This window comes from Anser brachyrhynchus (assembly GCF_964034855.1).
Source record: "Anser brachyrhynchus genome assembly, chromosome: 26".
NCBI lineage: Eukaryota > Metazoa > Chordata > Aves > Anseriformes > Anatidae > Anser > Anser brachyrhynchus.
The window spans coordinates 4,273,317-4,300,515 of record NC_137719.1 but is presented as its reverse complement, the minus strand read 5'-3'; the positions used below and the strand labels follow the sequence as shown (position 1 = coordinate 4,300,515).

General features: G+C 41.4%; 2 protein-coding genes across 10 annotated transcripts in view; one reads left to right on the top strand and one right to left on the bottom strand.

The window, feature by feature from the left end:
- Positions 1–22,148, top strand: part of DOCK5 (dedicator of cytokinesis 5) — a 121,621-nt gene extending 99,473 nt beyond the window's left edge. For all 8 annotated transcript variants that reach the window (XM_080568591.1, XM_080568587.1, XM_080568590.1 and 5 more), the window contains 12 exons: positions 719–860; positions 3,245–3,326; positions 3,524–3,608; positions 4,401–4,487; positions 4,941–5,117; positions 7,209–7,292; positions 8,111–8,248; positions 8,360–8,526; positions 9,362–9,539; positions 12,392–12,530; positions 13,773–13,888; positions 15,793–22,148. In XM_080568591.1, the coding sequence (XP_080424717.1) occupies positions 719–860; positions 3,245–3,326; positions 3,524–3,608; positions 4,401–4,487; positions 4,941–5,117; positions 7,209–7,292; positions 8,111–8,248; positions 8,360–8,526; positions 9,362–9,539; positions 12,392–12,530; positions 13,773–13,888; positions 15,793–15,894 (1,497 nt within the window). In that variant the 3' untranslated portion in view covers positions 15,895–22,148. The remainder of the gene's footprint in view (positions 1–718; positions 861–3,244; positions 3,327–3,523; positions 3,609–4,400; positions 4,488–4,940; positions 5,118–7,208; positions 7,293–8,110; positions 8,249–8,359; positions 8,527–9,361; positions 9,540–12,391; positions 12,531–13,772; positions 13,889–15,792) is intronic.
- Positions 22,149–22,430: 282 nt separating this feature from the next.
- GNRH1 (gonadotropin releasing hormone 1) lies at positions 22,431–26,610 on the bottom strand. Of its 2 annotated transcripts, none has more exons than XM_080568722.1 (4): positions 25,959–26,610; positions 25,355–25,496; positions 24,553–24,648; positions 22,431–22,587 (listed from the first exon to the last, which is right to left on the bottom strand). In XM_080568722.1, exons 2-4 carry the CDS (start codon positions 25,493–25,495, stop codon positions 22,546–22,548), a joined length of 279 nt encoding a protein of 92 aa, XP_080424848.1. In that variant the 5' UTR covers position 25,496; positions 25,959–26,610; the 3' UTR covers positions 22,431–22,545. The 2 variants fall into 2 exon arrangements, with proteins under 2 accessions (XP_080424848.1, XP_080424849.1); XM_080568723.1 differs by lacking the exon at positions 25,959–26,610 and adding an exon at positions 25,578–25,926.
- Positions 26,611–27,199: the final 589 nt, after the last annotated feature.

The window sequence follows — 27,199 nt, the reverse complement described above, 5'->3', positions numbered from 1 at the left end:
GTCTGTAGTACAAAACTGTCATGGCTGGTTATTTTGTTAGGGGTAGCTGAAGAGGGCTGGGGTAAAACTCATGCTTTTGCCGAGTCCTACCCTTTAAAATCCATTGCTGCATCTTTGCTGTCTGTTTAGGACACCCCAAAGCTGTCTTTCTGTCTGATGACAAACCTGCAGCGTGACTTGAGGCGTGGAGGAAAATGTGCACACCACAAAACACATGATCGCACGTGCCCAGACATCCCTGAACATGTCCCTGTCGGCTGTCAGTGGGGCAGTCTGTGTCCATCAGTCAAGCACACTGATGAAACCTGATGGCTAAATAAAACAAACCCAGGGTGATAACACGAGCAGTGCATGCTGACCTGTTGTGGCAGTGGCTTACCAACAGCACGTGTATCCAGTATACGTGCTGGATAAGTATACAACGGCTCACAGCAAGAGGGATAAATCAAAATTGCTAGAAGCATGAGCATGTCAGTAACACTTTTATGTGAAACAATAACTTTGTAGGCAGCTGTGAGGATGCTGTTGCAGTGCCTTGCCGCTGTGAGTTGCTGTGTTGTCACTCCAGCCTGTGTTTCTTCTCCCATGTGTTCTGCCTGTCAGGCTAGGAGACAACCCTTTGTGTAAACCAGACCTCTGAGACTAGTCTGTGTACATTGGAAAAGCTCTTTCTCCTTGCTTTTATTGCTAATTCTCCTTTTTCTTCTGCTACCCACAGAACAAAATTTTTATCTACCGTGGCAAGGAGTATGAACGAAGGGAAGACTTCAACCTGAAGCTACTGACCCAGTTCCCTAGTGCTGAGAAGATGACCAGCACTGCCCCTCCAGGAGAGGAGATCAAGTCTTCTCCTAAACAGTGTATCTTTTGGTTCTAAAAGGTTTTGGCACATTGAAGATCTGTCTCCTTCCTATAATGACAGAATTAGGAAATAACAGATTAATAAGCAAGGAACTTAATGTTCCAGGAGAATTTCAAAGTGGACACTGTGCATGAAATAAGACTATCCAGAACCATAATGGTGAAGTTAAATGTATTGAAAAAGAGAGAGAACTTGATGTTGTAAGAGTTAAATGAGTTGGTGCTAGGATGAAACCTTAGTGGGTTGCAGGTCAGGATTTTTTTTGTACCTTGCTCTCAAGCAGGTGGTGCTAACTGCTGTGCTGTGCACGTGATCCGGTCTGGTATTTCCAGGTGAACGAGGTAAAACACAGGCAGTGAAGGTGGGAGGAGGTATGCTGTCTTCTTGCTTGCAGTTAACTAGCATTTATGAAATGCCTGCTTTTTTTTCCCCCCTATAAATCACATTGTAAGAAGTGTGAAATGATTACGTATGTTGACAAAAGCTGTTGGGTGTACAGCCGCCTTTTTTTTTCTCGTCTTTGTCCTGGTGGAACTCCATACTGTGTGACAGCACACCACTAGGCTTAAGATCTGTTTCTTAATCGTGAGCACAACCAAGTGCAATCAAGTGAAGATGCTTCAGATACTTATTTGTGACTTCCAGTCAATATCAGTGCTCCTGGAAGATGTACGTTAGTAAACACCAAGTTTACTAGGCTCCTGGCCTGTGTTATACAGGCCAGGCTAGAGAATCTGGTGGTCTATTTTGGCCTTAAAAGTCCATGTACAAAGGCGCAACTCAAGCAGTGATACCAGATGCTTCCCTTGCAATAAGCCTGCCAAGCACTAAATCCACATAGGAAATTAAAATTCATTCAAGACCAAACTTGGTATCAAAAAATGCCTCCTCTGTTGCTGCTTTGTTTCAGCTACTTCCTTTGCATCTGTTTGTGTTTGTTTTAATGTTTTTGGCTCAAGATGAACCTGAACTGCAAAATTTGGATCCAGATCTGAACTCTTCCAAAAGTTTGGGGGTGTTTGGTTCCGGGTCTTTGGCATAGCCCCATTATAAAGGGGAGCAGCTGCATAGCTTGGATTTGGTACAGGTCCTTCTCGGACTCATACAAACACCTTCTGAAAAGATGAGAAGTTTGAGTGCCCAAATCACTGTTGTATTAGGCAGGGGTTGGTGGTTCTGTAGTTTGTTTTAATTTCATGCCTTTTTTTTTTTTCCTGAAAACCTCCTTTGTGTTGGGTTCTTTTGACTTTTGCTTGGAACCAGTTCCCTTGCTCTTGCATGATATAATGCCTTGTGCTTCCTTTGGTTGTTTCATAATAGTGTACTGCAGATACTAATTAATCTGTTCACCATTTTGCGGAATGCCTGCATTATAAACCGTCCAGTCTAGCACCAGTTCTGAGCTGGAAGCTATATAGAATGCTTAGCATGGCACAAAGCCCAAGCTAATAAGATCTCCTGAGAGAAGGAGTGTATTAGCTTGGGCTCAGTGCTTGATCTGCTCTAGCAATGAGGTTTTGGGTTCAGACTTGGCAGGTATCCAGCTGGCTCTTCGATGCGGGCAGAATGACCTTGCCTGTGCTACATAGGATTTTGAAAGAAATAGCCATAGTGAAATCAAGGATATATGGGGTACCCTGCCCACCAGTAAACCTTCACCACTTCAGAGTAAAATTGGCAGGTGATTCACAGAGATAATCTATTCATGTGAGTCAAACTGTTTATGCTTTGCTTTGCTTTTCCACACAGATTTTTACTTAAATAAAGCCTTCAATACAGTCCTTAAAATGGAATAAAAAGGAACAACGTAGTATCTCCAAGCACAACAGCTTACAGTTACTGTTTTTTCTTGAATTTCTTCTAAGGTTCACAGGTGCAAAAGATGAAGATGGTGTAGATGTTCACTGGTAAAAATAGCCTACATTTTTCAGCTAACTTTATTGATCTAAAAATTCAGGGGGCAATTTCACTGCACTGGGAGAATCTGGCAAATAAACAGGCAGAGAGAGGGGAGGAGAAGAGAGGAGATGGATGCACGCGTTACAGAACCTAGTACAGAGTTTTGTTTTCGTGTCCCTGAGGTAAAAATCTTTAACACCCAGTCTCCCATGCATTTCACCAGGGAATTTGAGTAGTTGGAAGTATTCGTATAGGGGTTATCTTTTTGGGCTTTTAGTTCATGAGTAGCATACCAGTCACATCAAGCAATATAATGTCTGTGATTGTTGATGAACAACTAAGTATTTCTCTTCAAACATGACAAGAGCACAGGGAATTGTTGAGAAGTCTGACATATGATGAAAACAGGAAGGGAATTTCTTTCCCTCTTCGGTTTTCCCAGAAGAATTCACGGTTTTTCATCCTTAACTATAGCTGCCTCAGATGTGCAGTGCTTTATAGTGAAGCCTGTGATGAACCTGCCACCTAATTATAAAGACAAACCTGTTCCTGAACAGATCTTAAAGTAATTTGTTTTCCCTTTTCTCTCAACATTTCTTCTATATTTTTCTCAACTAATCTACTTATGAATTAGAGTGCCTATATGTCTCATGTAAATTTGTTTCCCAGTCCGGTTTAAAGTTAGGAGGAAATAAAAGAACATCGATGTAATGAAGATAAGTCATTATCGTTATACTCAACATTTTCTCTGCTTCTTTCTAGCTACTACAGAGCAAATGAGGTACAGCAGTTCACACACTCCCGACCATTCAGGAAAGGAGAAAAAGATCCAGAGAATGAATTTGCTGTGAGTCTTTTGCTTTTAATGCCAGCTGTCTTGGTTGTCTGTTCTGTGCAAAAACTGTTCAATGCATTTTTTTATTTTATTTTGCCAGTGGCATTTTGAACAGCACTGTCACAATTTTTCTTCCACCTGTGGCAGTGGAGTTTTGTTATTAAAATGTAGAAGGAGCAGAGGGCTACACTTCATATTGCAGTTTTTATGCAAAGATAATGTGATGTACTGAGGGGCTTCTTAGCTGAAGTTGTAATGTTCAAAGTCCTTGATGCAGGCATACGTAAATACTGTGCTGTATAACCGCAACATCCTAGAGAGTGCATTCTGCTGCCTGCTAGATTGTGGGTGATGTAGCCATCCTTAAGGAGGCTTAACATCTGACTATGAAGGATCAGCTCAACTTTAGGCCAAATTTTAAGATTTGCAATGGAGAGTGAGCTTTGGGTGTAGTGTAATAGCATGTTTCCTTGCTGCTTGTAAGGCATACTGTTGCTCACATGCAATGGTTGGACATACTGCATATAACTCTGGCTAAATATGCCATAATCATATCCCTAGAAGTGGTTTACATGAAGGACCACAGCCGCGTTCTGCTTATGTTGATACCACTTAAGTTGTAGTAGTGGTATTTGTTGCCAAAAACACTGGGTTCCATCCCAGTTAATGAAAGCAAAAGTCATTGTGCAAATCCTGCCAGCTAGTGCTGGAAGCCTGGTTCCATATTCTAGTGCAGAAGAGAATTATATTGCAATACCAATATTTTCCTTACATCTTAGAATTTCTTTTTCCTTCTCTAACTAGACTATGTGGATAGAAAGGACAACCTACACAACAGCATACTCATTTCCAGGCATCCTCAAGTGGTTTGAAGTCAAGCAGGTTACAACGGTGAGTTTTGTATGTGAATTGCATTTCATCCTCTCTGATCTTTTGTGGAATAGAAAGTTTTGCAAAGTTTGGGACTAGCTGTTCCACCGTTGGATGTGGCACACCAATACTTTCTGCTTCAGATAAAAGCAAATGTGTGTCTGCTTTGATGTGCTTGCCTTTTTTTGTTCTGCAGGCAGCTGTACCACAGGCAGCCAAGTTCTATGTTGGCTGAGTAAAGCTTGGGAAGGTGGTTACTTCTTAACACTCCGCTCAGTGGCTAATTGTTGAACTGTTGTTCCTTCAGGATAAGGTGTGAGGTCATTCTTGCATTCATCTCTGTGGCAAAATAGTTAGCACAGGTGGGCTGAAATCCTCTGCTGTAAACAGTCAAGCTGCCATTTGTATACAAGGAGTTCCTTCATATTCAGTGGAGGAGAATGAAGGTTTTCTCTTTTCTCTTCTTTCTCACAGGAGGAGATCAGCCCTTTGGAGAACGCCATAGAAACGATGGAGCTAACCAACGAGAAAATCAGCAACATTGTCCAGCAGCACGTCTGGGACCGGAGTCTTCCAGTACATCCTCTCTCTATGCTCCTGAACGGGATCGTGGACCCAGCAGTCATGGGGGGATATACCAACTACGAAAAGGTGGGCTTCGCATTTAGCTGTAGCTCAGTTTGACCTCCACAGTGTTGGAGGTCTGGATTGAAACATGGGAGATGGAACTTCACTTTTCAGCTGTTAATCAGGCATATTGCAGTATATAGCTTTATCTGTGCCCATTCAGAGCTTAAAGAAGAAAAGAATTAAAGTGAGAGATTTCCAGTAGGCTGAAAGGTGGAAAAATTCCACATTTTTAAGTGTTTAAGTGTTAAGTTTTAGTGGTGTTCCCTAACAGAGTTAAGGAGTGATCCATGCACCTCTTTTGGTCCTCATTTACAGTGGTGATAATAGCATGGCCCTACCTCATGGGGGCATTGTGAGGTGCTTAGTTAGCCCAGTGAACAGTGCAAGTATCAGAAATAGAAGCAAAATAGCTAACATTTCTCCACTGCATTAATATAGAATGGTAAGGCAAATGAAGATTTTACTTTCCAGCAAATAGTCTATCTTTGCAGTGTTGCAGAAAAGAGCATGTATTTCAGGGGAGGGGAAAAAAAAAGGAATGTTTCAGTGTTTCCTATCCAGGTTTATTCAGTTGACACAGTGTGTGTTCTTCGTTTGTGATGTTTAACTTAAGCTGTTTATTCCCAGTATCTTAATTATTCTTTCCCCGGCACAAAATGTATTGCTTATTTCCATAAACGGAATGGATGGTGTTAAAACATGTTTAATTCTTCTCAGATGTGTTGCAGTCACATGAAATGAAGTGAAAAAGTTAAATGGGAGAGGGTCTGATATATCTGGGGTATAACTCTTCTGATTCCAGAGGAGCTGCATGCTTCGCCAGGGGTGAATTTGGCCCCAAATCCTCCGGTTTCATGAATTAAGGTTGACATAAAGTTTAGAATTACGAAAGTGGGAAAGCAGTTAAAACTAGGAAACACAATGTATCTGTAACCACATCTGGAAATACTCATTTCTGGTTCATATTTTCCTATTTCAACTAAAGATCAGTACAGAACATTTGGCTTTTGTGGGCGGCTAAAATCTTGAATTTTTTAATTGTTTCATTGTAGCCAAAAGTCAAAGTCTGCATTTTTAACATGGGCTTTCTTCTTGCAATAATTAAACACTTTAAAGAAAAATCCATTGGGACATACTCGGCAGTCCTTTCACAAGCTAACCTCCTCTTGACATCAGCCTTTTTCAGAATCATACCACTAGGCCTATAAACACTTGTACATACAGTCCAGTTAATGGAATGCAGGACTAAAATATATGCAGAGGCTGAAATAGATCAGAGACCACATTTTAAAACAAAATGAAAAATTATTGGGGATTTTATCTAGGAAAAGAAAAATTAAATTCTTCTGACTGGGAATTGTGATACATTTCAGTGCAATGTTCTGCAGCACATAATGTGAATTGGCACAATTTTTAGACTTCAGTCCAGGAAGGCGTACATGTGTTTGTTCAACTCTTAAACCAGTACCAGATTCTGTTGAGTTAAAGGTAAACACATAAGAAGTGTAGACTAAAGGTGCTTTGTTGAACCAAACTATGAGTCTAAATCTCAACACAGGTCTTATTTCTACTGAATTTTCATAACAAGCCCCACGTAAAAATGCTGTACCTAAGGACTTAATGGTAGGTCTCAAGGAGATTGCAGGCAAGAGAAGGTCTGTTCACCTTTCAGAGGCCGAGGGTATTTGCACGTCATTGTGTACTGCAGGTCATTGGATGCTAAAGTGAGAGAAACCTCCTGAAGTGAGAGCTCCAGGACTGATTTTTCCACTCATGTTTGGGTGACAAATAATATAACCTTGATTATTCAAGTCAGTACTTTGAGAAGGGAGTTGGAATTGAAGAAAACCCTTCTGATGAAGTAACTGTTTATTAACATACCAGGTTTTCATTGAAAATATAGTTTAAAAAATAGAAAAAAGGCATCTTTTTTCCCTTTTCTGGATGAATAATTAAAATTCTTTGTCCTTTGGCTTTGTATCAGGTTGATATTAAAGACAATTTTGCTATGAGAAGTAATGGCAGTGAATTGCTTTTAAAGTACAGGGATCTTCACCTTAGAGCTAGCTGTGAAAGCATCACATCTATATCATTTTCTCTCTTCACTTTTAGGCCTTTTTCACAGAGAAGTATCTTCAAGAGCATCCTGAAGATCAAGATAAAATTGAGCTGCTTAAGCAATTAATTGCTCTACAGGTATCATATTGGGGAAGATGGGGATGTACTGTGTGTGAGTGCAGGTGTTTTTCCAGCATCGTTGTTTTGGAGAGAGAAAATGGAGATAAATACTATAAGAACAATCTGAATATGCATAGAATTTTATTTTGAGGAGAAATATCATATTCTAAATTTGTGGTCTAGAATGTTGCACATACAATACCATGTCCTGGTGTTGCTCTGAAATGTTATTGTGGAATATTTGCCAAAACAGCATATATTTTTTTCCTCTCAGGAGTTTAACAAAATATCTGTTAACTTTTCATGAAAGCATCAGATCCAATGTTTTGTAAGTCTGACCACTGAAAGTTGTCTATTTTGATCTGCATAGCAATGAAAAATTGCTGTGTTTTTGTAAGAGAGCAAATTTCACATTTGTGGATTGCATCCCTGCAGACCTGTTTTTACATATTTCTGTACAACAGAGCCCAGTTAAAACCACTTCACAATCACACGGCTCTGGTGGCTAAGTTGTGATACTTAATGTTTAACATCCCGTGTTTTCCAAAGCAGAATATGGAATCTGAGTATGGAAGAGGGAACCTTGGGTATAGATGTGGACGTATTTATTTGTAATACACACATACAACTCAAGTAGACAGTCAAGTTACTACAGTGCCATAAGTTAGGAGTCAGTAGCTGAGTAGGTTATGATTGCTTTTTTGCCTCTGCAAACTTAAAACACACTGATGCCAGTCCTGTGATTGTATCTGAAATATATAACATGCAGAGAAAATTGCTCCCTGAAGCAGGAGATCTGGTTTGTCTTCATAGCTTTATTTTTTTCCTTCTTTCAGATGCCGTTGTTGGCAGAGGGGATCAGGATCCATGGCGAGAAGCTGACGGAACAGCTGAAGCCTCTACACGACAGACTGACAGCCTGTTTCAAAGAGCTGAAGAAGAAGGTGGAGAAGCAGTATGGTGTGATAACTTTGGTAAGCTTATCTTGTTGTCTGGTGTTTTGCCTTGAAGTAACACAAATCTCCCCTTCCAGCTTGTGAATGAGTTAGTGCTAAGTGATTTGTGACAAGTGTGTTTGTCTGCAGCCTCCCTCCCTCACCGAAAGGAAACCAAGCAGGTCAGGCTCTGTCGTATTGCCCTATATCATGTCTTCCACGCTGAGACGGCTTTCTGTCACATCCGTGGCCTCTTCTGTGGTCTCTACATCCTCCACGTCGTCTGACAGCACTTCCTCCAGGCCAGGTTCAGACGGGTTAGTAATCAGCCTTTGCACGTGACTTACAAGAGTTGGGGATATGCCTTTGCTAGAATGGGTTTATGTTATTTTCAAAAAACCAGACTTTTCTAATCTAATTAGTTACTCTTAAAAACAAAGATTCATTTTATAAACAATTATAATACCTACACCTTTATGGCTTTAAGTGGAGATTAATGTTACTCCAGTTTTACAAATAAGGAGTTTGAAGAACAGGTAGGGATAATTTTGGGAACTGAACCTATGACTGTCTGTCTCTTGAGTCCCAGTTCTATATATGATACTGAAGAGGAACAGAGGCGCCGTGTATTTCAGATGTACACTGTTTCTGTTTCCCAGGAATCATAGAAAACAGAATTGTAAGATACTACAGTGTAACTTAGTTTGATGTGGTCTGCAGAGGTGTTACAGTCACGTGGTACTCATTCCACCTGTTTGCAGCTGCATGTGTGTCATTAAAAGGAGCTGCAATACATGGAAACACTTCCTGATGTTACTTCTCTTTACATCTGCTTTGCATCTGTGGTAAGCAGGGGAGTCAAGGTGTTGTGCTCAGAGGCACACAGCAGACTCAGTGGCAGGGTTTGGCATAAAATGCAGATCTGGCTTCCTCTGCAAGTAGTTCACACTTTACCTTGTATAAAAGACGTAATACTCAAAATTGGTGAGGTAACTTAGGAGCACAAATGTCATTGAAAATTCCCTGGTCCTAATTCCGTTTTTAACGATAACTTCTGCAAAGTAAGAGATCACAGCTTTTTGACAGACAGCACATGAAGTGTCTGATGGACTAATATTTTGTGATTTTTCTCTCTTCTGGTGTGGGCTGCAGATCTATTCTGGAACCTCTCTTGGAGAGAAGAATATCAACAGCCTCCAGAGCTGAGGATCTGCCCATCAAAGAAGATGGCGATAACAGGATTTGCAAACTCAAGCGGAAGGAGTGGAGTATTAGCAAGTCTCAGGTTATTGTGGAGAAGGAGCCAGAAATGGAACTGACTTTAAAAATGGTAACACACACACACACACACACACACACATGCAATAATAAAATCCCAGCAGGAGATTTTAGTGTTTCCGTTGCTTTCAGCCATGCTTGTCATTGGGAACTTCATTAAATTGTGGGAGGGAGGGGTTCAAATACCAAAAGCCTTGGTCATCTGAGTAATTCTTGCTTTTTTATTTGGAAAACTTGTGTCACAGATCAAACTGCAGCTTGACTTAAAGTACAGACTGGAAGCACAAGGCACTGGTGTTTCATCTAGGTGCTCAGTGCCCTCATTTCTTCTAGGAGTGGATGACTGTGATGCACTCAGCACCGTGTAGAATTGTTCTGTTTGTGTTGGAGCAAGTAGATACAGCTAGCCCACACAAAAATCCAGCTGGCAAGCCAGATGTTCAGCTGCTATCAGTCAGCATCACTACACAAATCAAATATACTGCAAGGTGAAGATCAGTTTGATAGATTGGGGAGTTGAAAAAAAATGGTCTGGTAGTTAGGTCACCAGCTTGGGACTTTGAAAAACTCTTTTTCCAAATCTGCACTCTGCTCCAAACCTCCTGCACGAGGGCAGGGGTGTTTATTCCTTGAGCATTATTTGCAAAAGAGGAAAAAAAGAGAATCTATACCCCCACAGGAGTGTTGTAAGGAAGAGTACATTGGAGACTTTGGGGCATTCAAGTTAACAGTGCGATTCAGAATAATTGCCTAATACAAACACAAAAGCTTGAGCCCAAAAGTAGAGTTGTGTGAGCTTGGAGTATTGGGGATATTGAGATTTATGCTGTCTTACACTGTCAGAGAGTACGCGATAATTAGGTATCTTAGTATTTAAGCTGGTGGCTCAGTGGTACTAATTTGACCTAACGCATTGTGTAAATAATGAAAAAAAAAAGATCAGCTCTTCTATTTTCCTTTCCTTCCCCAGATCTCGGTTGAATCTGGCAGGAATAGGTTATGTTGCTATAGATTCAGGAATTCTCATCAAATCTGAGTGATGCTGCCAGCACTTGGAGTCCACAGAATATTTCTATAAAAGGGGAGCTGTGGCTCTAGAATCCTGACGTTTGGTACTGACAGCCTTTCCACCTAGGAGGAAAATCTGGGGTTGTAAATATTAGTGATTCAGGAGGCCTGGCCCTCTGCCTTTGGAAATGCGTTGAATTTTGAATTCAGTTGAATTAAATGGATTTAACCCACAAACTGTGATGTCAGCTGCTGATCAGTTTGTTAAGGAAAGCTAGAGGGAAAAGAGCTGGGAGAAGGCCCGCTTTTATTGACCAGTTCCCTGTGACAGCACGGCACATCTGTCCAAGGCTTTGCTTTGCAGAGAGTCGAGAGATGCAAAACAGAACCCCCACCCTCCCTTCTCCCCCCAGATCTCTGAGGGCACATTGCTTGTGTGATCAGCTTACTGAAGTATACGAGCAGTTAAGGGTTATACTTCTGCTTAAGAACATTGCAAAGTACACAGAAAGCTGGTTTTTTATAGCTGCTCTGTTCCGTAGCTGCATAGTGCAGCACGAGAATGAGGCAGAGTGATTTTATGCAGCTCTTGAATAAGCTGCTTGGGAGCTAGAAAGCCAGAGGGAACCAAAGGCTCACTGTACGTCCAGCAGCTTTGGGCTTTATTTGGTTTATATTCACTGCACACCACTGTGTGGTCCCTTCCGTGCAGGGAGAAATACTAAATTGCTCAGTGGTGGAGAATTGGTCTCCAGAAGAGCTCGTTGAGTTTAATTACATGTGTAAGCATGATAGCCTTCTCTGTAAAGCATATTAAAGGGACCTTAATATGCCCTGGGCTCTTGGGTCCGTATTTAGAAGGACTAAATTCCACCTTTGTCTGCTTGGCTGGAACGTCCTTTTGGCTGCCTTTGTATCTTCAGGCACGTGGCGCTAGTGGGAAACCCCAGGCACTGGGATTGAGGTGGAATTTAGATGTCTGAGTGAAGCTTTTGATGACTCTTGTATTGCTGACATCTTTAATAGCACTGGCAGGAGGAAAGTTTGCTGGTGGAAGGCACGCTGAATACCACGGTCGCCAAATCAGACGGTTACCACCAGGCTGAATGTGATGTTTGCTGAGCCACCCGAGGACCTCCTGGTGACGATTGAAGCATTTCAGTTTACCCCCATGGTGTCTCAGGAAATAAATTAGAGCCGTTTGACAGATGACTGGCTGAGGCGGTGGGATTGGGACTTTCAGAAGTCCTTAAAGATGTTGGGTGCTAGCTGTTCTTTAAAGGGGCTGTAGGTTTCCAAGCCCATGTATGCTGGTGAGTCTTCTAAGTAGGGAAGCCAAATTTTTTGAATGAAGAATACACAGGACACAGATGACGCTGGAAGGAACTGGGACAACACCTCCTGAGTCCCAGATGCAAGGGATGTGTTCAATAAGCTTGAAATGGACTTGTTTCGCAGCCCTAAGTAGCTGGATGACACTAGCAGTCCTGACTTGCACCTAAAATTCAATCTTCCATCTTCTTGGAAAGGCTTTTTTCTCAAGTTTGTTCACAGAACTGTTAGCCAAATGCAGCAATTTTTCAGCCTCACCCCTTTCCCCGACCTCTTACCTTCTTAGTTAGACTGAGATCATTAAAAACAGTTTATTATTATTATTACCCAGTTAGTAAGGTCCCAGGGACAACTGAATGTGTCATAGGAGCACAGTGTGTGCCTTTTGCTGTAGCTTAGTCAGCGCCTTGGTTTCTCCCTTACGTTTCACCTGAATGCACCTTTCTCTCTTAACAAGCTCTAAAGAGCCACGCATGATGCCTTTGCGACAAGTCTGATTATGGGATATGTGGGCAGCAACTTTGCTGACTTCTAAAGGTTTTGTTTACTCTTTGTTTTAACCAGAGCTTGTCTGGAAAAGCACAAAGGCCAAAGAGTCTTCAATTAGGAGACAGCAAACTGACTTTGCTTCAGAGTTCTTCACTCCAGCAGTCGTCGCCTCTCAGCCCACCACCCATCACTCCCAAAACGCCAAGAACCCACAGTAAGTTGTGTCTTGCAGCAACTGAGTAGTAGGAGTTAGGATAAATTTGCTGAGGTAACCTCACTGGGGAGGCAGGGAAAGAGGTACTGCTCTGAAGTATGCAGAAAGTGACTCTGGGCTATTAATGTTTGTAGGAATTTTTGTTTGATAACAGTTTTTGGCAGCGTTATCAAAGGCACTGTGATTATACATGTGATTTAGATATCGCTTGGTAAATCAAATGAATTTCAGAGAACATTATCTGTGTTTTTCAATTTCTTTCTTCTGTGTTTTCTCCTGTATTGACTTGTGGAGAGGAATACTAAATCTCAAGGTGAACACGGTGTGCAGTTAATGTAGGTGCTCGGTTGTTTTTTTATTTGTTAGTTTTTAAGGAAGAGTCAGTCTTCTGCCAAATCAAGTGAGATGGTTACAGCACATACTAGGAATACCTCCAGTGAATTCAATAGTGAAAACTGCATCAGCCCTGCATGGTAGTTAAGTTTGGTTTCTGAAGAGGCCTCTGGCTAAATTTTCTGGGCAAGCCTTGCAGGATTGTTAAAAATTTTAGAAGGAGCTACTGCTCTGCAGCTTGGAAATTCAGCTAATAAATGTTACACCCGAAGGAGAAGGAATTTATCTTGAAGAATTAGTAATTTGTGAGTAATTTGTAGTTGCCTCACATACATATCTCCTAGTATCTGTAGTTAATTCTGAAGCAACGTGTGACCAAGGTAAAAATGCAACTGTAGTCTCACCATTGATGGCTTCCTTTCTAGTCGAGCTGTTATGTTTGTCAGCCTTACTGAATGTGAAGTCTCACTCTTTTACTTAGCAAGCGGTTTTAATTATCATTAGTAGCAGGACAGCTTCCCAGGAATTATTCTGAAGTTTGGGTACTTATCTGCTCCATCAACTGGAGTTAAAATCAAAGTGAATTCTCAGGTTGAGCCCCTGGCTGAAAGGAAATCCCAGGGAACATTGCAGATGTGATAATGGATTCAATTCTCTATTCTCTCAGGCATGCATTTTTCACATAAGCTTAGATTCATTTGTTGAAGGTAGAACTCTTCTGGGCATTTGGAACTTAAGGGAGATAAAACTGTGACTCTGGTTTGACATATCTGTGCGGGTTTTGCTGCTAAAACAGATCTAAAGTGCAAGATATTAAATGATTCTCCCTTAAAGTCATACATGGTCAATTGCTTTTCCCACTCCTTTTCTGCCTGCTTTAATGTCTTCTCTTACTGGTTTTGCTTCTAGGTTTTCCCTCGTTGCAAGCTGATGGATTGTCAACTGCTAGCTTGCAGAGTACCCCTCCTCCACCTCCGCCTAAAAACAAACCCTACGAGAATAGCAACCCGAGGAATTCTATGGAGGTAAGGAAATGAGAGCTGACATTTTTCTGGAAACCAACATTCGAGCAGGACACCGCTGGAATTTTCCAAGCTGCTTCTAGGGTGGTGGTGCTTGAAACTTGTCTAATCATTTTACTGGTTCCCTCCCTGAAATCACAAAAGAATAAGATTTTTGTTTTGAGAGAGGGCTATCAAGTGCAGTCCCTGTTTCAAGTGGAGGTTGTAATGTCCTTGGTTAGGCAAACTTGGGGGGGGGGGGGGGGACACAGGGAAGTATATTGAAAACAAACATGCACAGTGATTGAAAAGGTTCAAAAACATGGTCAACACGTAAAATAGTACAGTAACCTGATCCTGAAAAAGAGAAGTTTACACGTTTTCAGAAATGTTTGTCTCTTTTTGAATCCTTAGCTCAGAAGAATCTAATTTTTCAAAGTACCTATCATTACTCACTTAAAAGTTAGCCCATTTTACATCACCATCTTGGCCATAGTCTTTTTTTCTTAATTTCATGAAGTTGATTGCCTTCTAGGAACATCATATTGACACTTTCCATGCTGTATCGCTAATGTTGCTATTCCCTTACAGTATCTCAAATGACTTGTGGGTACGTAATGTGCAAATACACTGGTGGTTATGTCAGAATCATTTCATCTGCCCCTAAAACGCAGGTGATTTTAATAAGACACTGTCGTTGCTTACCATTGTGCAGCATCAGAAAACATCCTTTTGGAACTGTGAAGAGAATGTCTTCCACAGTGCAATTTACAGAGGGGATTTATGGAGTACCTTAGTGAAAGAGCTGGAATTTTACCAAAAATACTGAATGATCACACATCACAAAAGATGTTAACTCTGACAGCACAGAAAGACAACACAGCAGTTAATTATTTACGTCAATAAGAGAGAAATGACAATGGCATGAATTCCTGAAACACGGGATAAGGATAAATTGGAGGTTTTCTACTCAGGCCTTCACTTGGTCTGAATTAACTGTTCTTCTGAGAAGGGGCAGTATAGCTGATGTAGGTGGTGTGGCTGGAGGAAATATGCCAGCCCTAGAGATGCTGTGGGAGTCGCTGGTTCAAGAGGATTAATAAAAAAGCCTCCTTCCCTTGAGTCTTGTAAGAAAACTAATTACTAACATGCTCTGGCTTGTAACATTGACCCTGGCTTACAGCCAAATGGAACGGATTCAAAGGCCCATAAAGAGAGGTTGTAAAAGTACTTTCTGAAGGGTTTTGCTACTTTTGTTGTTGTTGTAAAGTTGAGTCTGTCCTCCTTTCGTTAAAATAGTCAGGAAATCTTGGCAGTTTCAGCTAAGCAAGAGGTAAGCCACATAAGCTTCTTGTTCACCTGGCCTTTCACTTTTCATTAGTTTATAGGATGCCCCTTAAAACAAGCAAAGGGACAACTTGAAAGGATCTACTAGTGCAGTTTTCTGCAAGAACAACAAACACTCTACAATCCCATGCGTTAGGCAGGAAGGCTGTGACTTGTTTTAGCAGAATTTTTGCTTTGCTGCCATTTTATGGAATTAGTTCCACCATTCTGATTAGGAAGCGTTTTACGTGGTGCAACTCACTGAGCCAGCAAGATAAAAATAGTTGAATTTTGAAACCATGAGAGAAGTGGGTTTATTTCCATTTTACTGGTAAATCTGGGACTGGGCAAGTGACTTCCTGGCTCAGTCAGGCTGCAGGTCAGAAGCAACTAAAGCATGTCTGCAACTAAAGATGATTCTACCAGCTGAAAAATACCTGTTTCTGTTACATCGGAGTCCTTGTTTGCCCCTCTCATTGATTGCATGGAGCACTGTGAGGATGAATTCAAAGATTGTGTCCTGAAAGAAGAATTAAGAAGTATAAGAACTTTTGCATTTCTTCTGTTTGATCAGGCAAAATGTTTTTGTTTTATCTTCTCAGGCTGCTCCACCGCTACCCAACAGACGTGAAGCCAAGCCTCCCCCTCCTCCTCCAAAAACCAGAAAATCCAGCGTTGTCTCTTCAGAGCAAGGATTGCAGTGAGGATTGTTACTTGCTTGGCTTACAGCAAGCGCCTAGAGTGAAATGGCTGCTTTCTTTTCACCGACATGCTGGGCCTTTCCGACCCTAAAGACCTAGTGATCTCACTTGCCATTCCAGTCACGTCCCTTGGAGTTCTCCCTGGGAAATACCAAAAGGAACTTAGTTGTAACTATTCCTAACCTCTGGTTTACCTTTCCAATCATGAGACACTAATCACATGTGGGAAGAAGTCAGCCTACTGGAACTCCTGTTTGTCTTAGTCTTGTCTGTCCTGAACTCAGTCACTGATGCAATTTCAGCAGCTCATTCCTAGCGTAAATCTGTCACTGTAGTGATTTGCACCAGTGCTTGAACCAAGGTAAGCCACACCAGTATGAGATACATTCTACAGTATTTTCATATAGGTTCGTCACAGCTTTGTGGCTGTACTAGTGCACCGACCCCTCCTTTTGCCCCTGTAGCATAGCCAAGCCCTGCTTTGCATGAAGCGAGACGATCACAGCCGTGCCTAAGCTGTGAAATGTCTGCTCCTGAGATGTCAGGTGCTGGCGTATGATATGTGGTCTCCTAAGATTCTTGATTGCAGGCAGAGACCTGAGCATTGTTAGCAGAAAAAGAAACCTCTTTTCTGCTAGTCGTCATAGGTATTTAAGATGAAGTGCAGACATTCTGCTTTACGCCACCTCTGCTCAAGTAGTGGCAGTCACTCACTCCCAGTGGAGAGAGTTCAGGTTCACCAGTACTTTGTCGTAGTTTCGCTGTTGATTCTGGTTTTGACACTACAGAGCAGTCGATATTCCTTCCTTTGTGATGTTACTACTTCATTTTGTGTCTGGGACTTGGTACAATATCTCATCTTTGTGCTTTTTTGATAGGGTGTAAAAAGTTATTTTTCTCCTGTGAATGTCTTAGGGCGGATAGAAGTTCCATCGATACCAGTACTGTGTTGATAGCAGCAACCTGGAGAGGATGGAGTGGGTAAAACTGGTCACCTGGACCTCAGAAACAAAGTTTCATAGTTAATGTAACCTCTACTTCAGCTGGCCAATTCCATGTAAATAATTCTCATCTCCCCCCTGGTTTGTGGTGGTACTTGCGCTTTGTTTTGTAGCCTCCCTTGATCTAAGTTGCTAACAGCCACTGGGCTTTAAGGAGCCGTTTAGGTCTGGGATGCGTGTGGAAGACTTGACACTTACCCACCAAGTTTCCTGTTGCTTGTATTACTCCAGCTCTGCAGCTTTTATTTCCCTGGAGGACGGGATAATAATATTATTTATAAGTATTTTGTTAATCTGTTTAATTTTTTTTTCTTTTAATTATTTATTCCCTGCTGTCTCAGAATGTTAGCATCAGTCTTTCTGTTTTATTTATTCTAGAGAAAAAAATGACATGATCTTGGGTTTTAATGTTTTTAAATTCATGCGATTCATGCAGAAAAAGGCTGTTGCAGACAGTTAGAACACCCTATCCTCACAGTTACATAGTGACCAAACATAGAACACAAATACCATTGTTATTTATGGACCAGATGGGCCTTAGACTCATTCATCATTCCTCTGTGCCTGAGCTGCCACCAGAAGATTGCTGTTTAAAAAAAAACACAACGAAATACTCCATAGTATTAGTGTTGGCAGTTGCATTTTGCACCTTGCAGGGCTGCTGGTCTCTGAGCCTGGGCAGCACCATGCTGTTAGATCGGCTGCTCCCCTGGGGTGGGGAACTCGCTCTTCTGCATCAGGCTTACAGGGAGTTTGTACAACACTTAGGCCAGAAGAAAATTCAGTTTGAAATTGTCTTGCAAAATGTATTTCTACTCTGTTCTACTATTAAATAATCTAGATCACTCCAGAAATAGTTTTCGCTTTGTGGAGGTGGACTTTCCTAAACTCCCTGTTCCAGAAGTAATGCACTGTGGAGAACTTCCCTGTTTTCTTTTCAAGCTACGTAGTTGTAACTTTCATGTATATCCCCCCAAAGTTGCTACTGCCAGTTGGTGCCACATTTCCCAGCAGCTGCAAAGTCCCTCAGGTTTGGTTTCTCTTGGTTTGTAAGAATTGTTCTCTTCTGTCACATTCAGACGGGACATTTTGCCGTGCTGTTCTGCCTGTGTGACTGGCCTATTTATAAACGTAGCTTCCATAGTGGCTGTTATTTTCACTGATGTTTTCTAGGGAAGGGAAAAAATCGCTCATTGTTATTGTTCCCTTTCACTGTGAATCTCAGGAAACACGGGAGTTTGCCTGCAAAGTTTAGATCCAAACTGTTTCAGAGCCTAGAAGTTTCTTAGTGCTCATCATAAAGAGGGACCAGCTGAAGTTTGTTTGAACTTAGATAAAATTTTAGATATTTGGTTGCCACTTGTGGCCTATTCCTTTATCATCATGTTGATGAAGATTCTTCTGTGTGCTCTTTCTTCCAGGAAATAATTTTGCTCAGCTATAACTGTTGTTTAGCTTCTGATTATCTGGCATAATTCATGGAGAGGTGTTAAAAACCCTGCTGAGGATGTTGCTCACAACAGCAAATATACAGTTGTTTGGTTTGGGTTTCTTTTTGCAGGCCACTGCACCGCTATTCTGTTCACATGACTTAATGAGTTTCATCACATTAGTGAAAACTTATTTGAGAAAGGCTTTAATTAGACTTAAAGTCTTTTTCAGAGGAAAACAAAATCGTGCTCTTAGAAGTTCCTTGGGCTTCTGTGTGACTCCAGTTAAAGAAACCTGCAGAAGTTGCATTTATTTTGCTGCCTGACAACTTATTTATTTTTTTTCTGTCTGCTTTTATTTTGCTGGCTCTCTAGGCAGATTGCATTCATTAAAGGATCATATCAGATTCACATCACAGAGCAGGATGGAGACATTTTGGAAGCTGCACTGCAGTCACAGTCGTGCTTGCTGTAGCTCACATGCAATTGTCTTCGGGGTTGTCACCTTCTCTTGGGAAATCTTTGAAACCTTTCTGGACATCTTGGCTGTGTTTCACCGCCTCTCTGGTGCATTGTAGGACTTGTCCAAGAACATAATGTGGAGCTGACATAGACACTGCTTGACTTGAAAGCCACAGGGTTTTCTCGTCTTTGGCTTTTTGGGTCCACTTCTTCCTCTTCATGTAACTACTGTCTTCCTTCTGCTGCTGTTGCACATGTAAACTAAAGGATCCTCTGAAACTCTTTACTTGAAGGAGAACTTTTTTGTCTTCAGTGAGAACTTTGCTTAAGGCAGAGCAGTAGGATGTGGTGTGAATTGTAGAAACCTGAAGTTCTCCATCAGCTCCTTGGCCACATACACACATCCATGTATACGTTAACACCACCTATTGTTAATGCAGTGCCTTGCCCCATCCTGCATCTGCCTGTTGTCTCATTCCTTGGTGCTTTTCCTTTTCAGAGGAGGCTTGCTTTTAACTCCTTTGGTAAGTCAGCAGAAACAAAAGAAACTGCAGGAATCTCAGCTAATGGTTTGTCTGTAGTGGGAAAACAAAATAGATAGGAGGTTTGGGTATTTTAGTTCCAAGTGACTTCTGAGTCTTGCTTCCCTGCCTTTCTGATCTGCTTTACTAACTTGCAGATGCACCTTGTGCATTCACCAGGTATTTTCATGGAGGATGGAACTGGTCCGTGCAAAAAGACCTTTCCTCCCTTGGATCATGCATCTGCCAGTCATTGGGAACACAGTCCTGTCTTTCATGTGCGCTGGTCCTAGGTGCTGAGCTAGCCCTAAATGCCCAAGTCATCTGCCTCACTTGGCAGGTTCCTTGACGTTTTTTTGGTCTGCTGTCTGCATCGCTGAGGCCTTTCTTCTTGCCACCTCTGTTGCCTGGCCGGTTGGAGATGGTTGTAGCTGAGACATCACCCTTACTGCAAGGAAAGGAACAGCTGATGCCTAAAGACAACAGGGCAAGGAGATCTCCATTGCCAAAATGTTTGGGGCATTTTCATTGGCAGATTTTCTATGCCAAGTGTTTGAAGTTGAACAAGTATTTTCTTCTTTGTTAGCATTATTTTTGTTCTAAGAGCCTGTTTGAAGTGCTGTAAACTCTTCCCTCTTCTTCTTGCCTTTGGGCAACCTAACTTACAGGTAGGAGTTCAGTTTTCTTAAGTATTAGTGACTGGGAGGTTTGAAGAGTTGCATTGTTAGCTGATACAAGTCAGCATCGTTTCCTTAGAGGTACAAGATGGAATTTCTGTACTGTGCCTAAGTGACTTAGGGCTTCACACCAATTTTGGAAAAAGGTATCATCTTCAAATGTCAGATTTTTAAAAGAAATTGGGCTTTAAAGTGTGTGAAAAAGCATGGGGCCTGACTGATTTTAATTAAGTAGAATTTAGTGCCCACACTCTTGTGAGAAACCCCACTAGACCTCTAATTTTTTTTTGACTTAAGTTCTGAGATCTAATTTTCAGAGACAATTTAAGGTCTTGCTGCTTCATTTTCAGAATGAGAATCATCTTTCTGTGTTTCTTAGATGATTTTGTAAATATTAACCAATGTCTTTTAACCTGTAGGACTGAAAATGGGAGTAGGGGAACAATCCATAATGGTGTCTTCTCTGCATGCCAGAACTGAAAGCAGCAGCAGCATTTCTACTGAGTTCATAGTTCTGAATAAAACAAATCTCAAAGTTAAACATCCAGTCTGTAGAGAAGACAAAATCTTAATCCCATTTCATAGCCATGCTGTTCAAAGCTAATGTTAAATTTCAAGTCTTAGAGGATTTTTTTTTTCTCTTTGGAGAAATATGCTCAACACTTGTTTTCTGGAGCTTTTAATTAAAATTTGTCATGCTGTGATAAATTCCTTTAAAAATGTTACAGGCTCTAATCCATATCAGGGGAAGGGAGAAACAGACAGTTTTCCATTTCAGTGGATTAGTGGATTAGGAAAGGACACCGATTCCAGTGAGGACAGCTCTGTGATCTGCAGTGGCAGAAATACCATGATATGTATGTAGCAGTTGTTGAGAACCTTCACACTGTGCAGCCCGGCGTACGTTCCATGATGAACAGTGAGTTAGACTTGTAGTAATAATGGCTCAGATTTTCTCTCCTTATTTATTTTTATAATTGTAAATGGAAAAAATAAGTTTAAGATGTCTGTAGCTTAACTGTAATCTTTTTTTTTTAATGTAAAAACATTCCCAACCATTACTGCTACCCCTTTTTAAATTCCTTAATTAAAAATCTTGTATTTACTGTTGCAGACTGTTATCTAGTGGACCAGGGTGAGCTTTTCCTAAGACTATATCAGAAAGAAAAAATACACAAATAAATGTGATTTGTTTATTGCATGGTAGGAGGTGGGCTTTTCAAAAGCACGAGGTTCACTTAATTCTGCTCCTATTAACATTCTTCCTAATCTTCAGAGTGTATCACTGTGTTTATTTAAGTGATTATGATGTAAAAAGATCCCAGCTGGAGCAGAGCTAAGTTCCTAGTGTGTGCTCTGCGCCCAGTAGATAAATAAAACCAGGTCGTGTTAATGTCTGTGCCTGCCCAGCACAGTCCTCGAGGGGTACAGTGTGAAAATCAAGTGTGGAAAGCACCTTTAGGGCATTGTGTGTGCACCATGGCAAGTCCACAAAGGAGTCACGGCTGTTGGGAAATAGAGGAGCTTAACAAAAGTGAACAACATCTGTTTGTGCAGCCTTGGTCTGAGCTGGTTTAAGGCTGTCACTGAACTCAGGGGACACGCCTGACTGCACACGTTGGACCTGCGTTTTGGAAGAACAGTCTGCAGTTTCTGTGTGTGTACACCGAGGTGTAAGTCCTCAGCAGCTCTGAAATTCAGCCCCAACGTGCCTGGTGTTCATTGATGTAGTCGATCACTGTTGGTATTACAGGGGTTTAATAACATGATAAACTGCGGGACGTGTTTGTCTGGAATTCAGGAGAATGTGGATGTTGTGTAACGTGTTTTTGTGAGTGCTTTGAGATGCTGGGTGTGATGGTTCAGTTACAAAACCCACCTCTACAGACTGCAAATACTTTTTTTTCACCTCCTTTTTAATCCTCTGCAGTTGAATCAGCAAAAAAATACAGCTTTTAAACTGGCTCTGGACAAAGAGCAGGAGCCAAGCTTCGGAAAGGGAGTCTGCATCTCTTTGGGTAAATGGCGCGTGATTCACTAAGTCTGTAAAGCAAGGTGTATAAATTCTTGTGTTTTTTTAAATGTATTAACTATTGTAAAGTTTGTAAATACCTTTTTAATATAAATGTAGTTTTTATGAGTGAACCAGTAAAAAAAAAAAGGCATATAAAAGTGTTTCACGTGTGGCCTACTGACGTGTGAGTGGAATTGCATTCCAACAGTAAATTTATTCTTAATTTTTTATGTTGTATTGCTGTTGTATCCAGAGACGGGGGAGATCAGACAGTGCCCTTGCCTAGGCATTGTCCATGTGCGTGAAACAAAAGCTGTTGTGTCCAAGTTTTAATTGCAGAAAAAGCCAACCCTATGGTGCTGATTCCCCACCACCGGACTAGAATGTGTTCTCTTTTAAGCTGGTAATCTATACAACAACATCTTCCACTTAAATACAGCTTCACAGAATTTATTCACATCATGAAATCTAATCCATTTTAGGAGGAATTGGTTTTAACGTTGCTTTGAAATTTTATTCTCGGTCTGTTGTTCCTTTGGCTTTGTGGGTTTAAATCTTCTTTCGTCTGGCTTCTCCTTCGATCAGACTTGCCTGTAAGCACACACATACACCAGTTTTAAAGAGAAGAAAGAACTGATGGTGGAATTTTAAAGCCTAGTCAGATGCTAACATATTCATAGTGTGGTTTGCATTGGAAGGATTAGAATGACATAAATCTGACCCGACATGATCTCTCCGCCACCTGCCCGGGGATCTGATCAGACAGTATAATGTAACTGACACTCATAATAGCCCTTTTCATCCCAAAGTCCATGACCAACTTTACATCTGTTAATGGGCCCACCACTGCAGCAGCTCTTGGAGTGCAACCCGACAGCTGTTGAACACTACATTTTGACAGCAGTGTAGGAAAAGCAGCACGAACTTACAAAAGCATCAGTATGTGAAATGTCCATGAGCTTAAGCAGTTGGCCAAGACACCAGAGACAAGAAAGCTCTGCTTACAAAAGCGTTACAAGATGGGACAGTTGCCCTGTTACCTTTCTCTCTGTACCTTGGTACTGTTAGAATGGCATGTGCTGTGCCACACCCTGCTGGATCTGGCCTCCTGCTTGAATATTTATTTATGTTATTACCTCTGAGTTGAAAGCCTGAAGCGTTTTGGATCAACATGTTGAATGAGTTACTGTTTTTTGTTTTCCCTTTTGTATCTTAGCTAGGTGTATCTTTGTTTGTGCTCAGTACCAGCTGCTCCAGGAAATGATGAAGGTAACTTGAAAAGTTTTTTCCATGGGGTGGGCCGTTTCCTGACACCTCCCCTCGCATTGCGTAATATTCCTGTATCAACTCCAGGAATGTGTTACGTTGGAAAACCTGCATCTGGAAAAGTTTTAATTTGTTTTCAAAGTCATTAAGCAGCAAGAAGTAAGGCCACATAGTTCAGGCTATGTTACAGGAACAGTATGCAAAGTAACCGCTAGATGCAGAGGCCTAAAAGTTTTTTGCACATATTGTGTAAGATTACCAGCAGTTTCCAAGCAAGCCTCAGAATTTGACTGCAAAGGAAGGCCAAGTTTCCCTCAGTGAGCAGAAAGCATCAAAGAACTCATTTCATATATCCTGATAATTTTTCTGCTATCTGTCCATGCCTAATATAGTCTTTTGCAGGCCAAAAAAAAAAAGTATAAACATACTATGTTAGTGTTGGCTCTTCGTACTGAAAGTAGTGCTATTGGAAGCCAGAGTCACAGGCATAGATCCCATTTTATGTTCTGTACAAGTAGGATTAATGATGACCTAAAAGAAACCCTGGAATTTAGGAGATTTCTGCATGAGAAGCAAACAGAAGTTGGACTGACCTGTCTGCATTGCTGTTACTGAGTTTCTGAGCGATTCAGACCAGCTTCCTCAGTGAAAGGCAAGAGTATGTAGTTGAATTTTTTGGTCTTTGATTAAAAAATGAAGTAGAGATTGAGTGTTTCAACTTCTAGGACAACTCAGAGGCGTTCCCCAGAAAGTGGTGGCCATCTGGCCTAACCAAGGTGTTGCTGTATGATTTGAAGAGCATGGGTTTGCTTGAGAGTAGTCTTTCTGTGGCAGCTAGTGTCTGCGTGAAGTCTCTGCCGTCACTGCATTAGAGCATCTCATGGAAAATACATTTTCCAGTCTGGGGACCTTGGGAGCAGCAGCTTCCATCTGGCTCCATCCTTCAGCTGGCAAAGTGCACCCCTGAAGTTAAGCATCTGCGAATGCTGCATAGATTTGTATTAAGGTAGATAGAACATTGTTGTTTGTGTGTTTTTTTTTTTCTTATTTAGTGAGTAACACACTGCTACAGTGGGAGCATCAAGAATAATGTAGTCATGTTCCAGGACTGTAAATTGGAGGTACTTGAGAACGATGCAGATAATGAGGGTACAGCCAGTATCACCATATGCAAACTAAGCTGACATGCCTCTTCTTTCATCACTCCTACCCCATCCTTGCCCTGTGTTTTCCCAGCCTGGACTAGCCCCTTGTATTCCACAGTGATAAAAGAAAAAACATGTTACTTACCATGGCTTCCTTCAGATCACTAAATCTGGGATGCTGATATGAGCCAGGGCATTCCGTCTTCTGCACTTCCCCTAATTTTTCCATGTCATTTTCAATCTGAATTGGGAATGGACACAGCCTTCATGAGAAGAGATTTCTCCTCTAAGGCAGCCATGCCCTAGTTGCAGATAATGACCAAACTGTTCCACTGCACAAATTCTTCCTTTCCCTTAGGTGCTGTGCTTGTGCTATAGCAAACTTTAAATCAGAATGTTACAACTGCAGTTACAAGAGCCTACACATGAAATATTAGAAAGCATGGGAAAAGCATCAGTGGACAGAACTTTTCACATCTGCTTTGTGGTTTGAATCCTTCATTTAAGTGCTTGCCATCTAATCCCACAACAGCTGCCCGTTGCCACATTCTCACTGAAGTGGATGAAAGTTGTCATAAAGCAGCTGATCGGAATATTGGCTCAGTCTAGGGACGGGATGAGATCAGGTTTAACCTGGAAGTCAAACTTCAGTCTCTGCATTCGAGCAGACTGCCCAAGCCTTGTGTCTGCAGTAGACAATACTGTTCTTTATGCAAGGCTGTCAGATGTTGTCTTACCCTTACGCTACATCACGGTCAGCTCTCCAATTACTTCTTTAAGAAGTCTGTTTATGTATGTGTGTTTGTATAATACATACATGTGGAGAGAGAGACACACAGTATGCCTGAGCCACCTCTGATACCATCCCATGGCTTTTTTGCTTGCATCTGGTTCAGGTGAGGGATCCCAGCAAAACCAACAGAGTTGCTTTACAATCCTGAACCCACCTCTTGAAATGATTCTCCCATATTGTCCACGTTCCTTTTTCCTCCTGGTTGCAGGCCGTAAGACCAGTGCTGAGCCAAGCAGATTTCCACAGACACAGTAAACAGGAGGATACCAACAAAGGCCTTCCTGGACTTCTCCATTCTGTGAGAGAAAAAAACATCTTTTCGATCATAATGTCATTTAAAGCTCAATTTTTATCTTACAGAACCATGGAAACGTTACATTTTGGGAGTGAATCTTCGGTTCTGATCCTCTGCACCCCAGTGGCACTGTGCCTACACGCGAGTCACAGCTGGTTTTGGAGTCCCTCAAAGTGTGGATTAGCTCATTAGAAAGAGATTTGACATCTGAGGAATTTGGATGGAGATCTAAATTAGGATTTTTGAACACCCTCTCAGAATTTTAGGAATGCCTGGATCTCCAAGGTTCACTGAAAGTCCCTGTTGATATTCGACAGATTTGTTCAGTTCAGCCAATTTCTGTTCTAACACTCTTTAAAAATTGCTCTTTGCGGTATCTTCTAATGCAAATTTCTTCCAATACAAGCATCTCTAAGGACTGAATAAGTGAAATGGGACGTGGTGTGTTGTTCAAGCACATTACCTGCTTGCTGAGAGAGGTTGCAGAATCACTCCACCTCTTCCCCGCTGGAAAACGTCCAGTGAGTTAGCTTGTTGCTTTGCTTTTTATATAAAACCACCCCAACACCAAACCTTTCACAGCAGGTGACTTCATCTAATTCTATCTCGTGGACTGCAATTTTGTTCTTAATGTTGCTGTCATGTAAAGAAATAAAGCCCATAATTGGGACGCCCCGGTGCAGCTATTAAATTCAGCTGTTTTCGCTAAGAGCCTCAGTGGTAACAGCCTTTCTTTTAAGAGGCTGTAAATCTGACATTCAGATCTAGCTGGCTGCGGTTGCCCCATGAAAAACACAGTCGTTCCTTTCAGTGGCTCCTAAATATATATACTTCTTTTAAGTAAAGTCTCTCTGAATTTGATGAGTGTGCCTTACAGGAGTTGAAATGGATGAGGAATTCGGTTTAGTCTCTGTATCTCAGACCTGAAGGAAACGGACCTGTGGTGCATAAGCAAGAGCCTAAGACTGCACAAGCACACAGGGCATTTTGTGTGCTCCTTTGAAAGTCCCTCTCCTTAATGTTTGAATTAAAATACCTTCATATTCTTTGCTCTATAAAGTGCAAAGCAGTACTAAACTGATCAAATAGACACGTTTATTAGATTGTAAATATGGGGAAGGGACCCTCTGTTGTAAGATGGGATTTTCCTTGAATAGGACTCCCCAGGCACTTTCAATATATATATTTTTAAATATATATAAATACTTATATATTTGTGTGTGAGAGGGTATACATTGAAATACTTCAGAGTTTTTTTGTTCCTGAGACATTATGCACTGCAGTTTTATAAAGAGGTTGGTAGCCATTTGCATTCAGCACTTAACATCAGTCATTTTAACTGCAGAAATCTTTTTTAATTATTTTTTTAATCCACCTGGCTGCTATTTTGACTTGCTGTGCACCGTTTTATGTGCAATTGAGCGTATCACGTTTCGCAGTCTTCAAACATCCTCGCTTCCTGCCCCCACAACCTCTTTGAGATTAATGGATTAAATGTAATTTAGTAAGTAAGTAATGTGAGGAGGGTTTAGTGACTTCAGCAAAGAGTAATTCTTCCTGCTCTAATGCACACACACAGCACGAGTAGCCAGTGTTTAGCTTCAGCTGATGAGCTGACCAAGCTGCGAAACTAGTTTGTTTCTGTGGGGGAAAGGTTACCTTAGCGTAGGCAGAGCACTTGAAAAGGGAGATTTTCCTGTAACT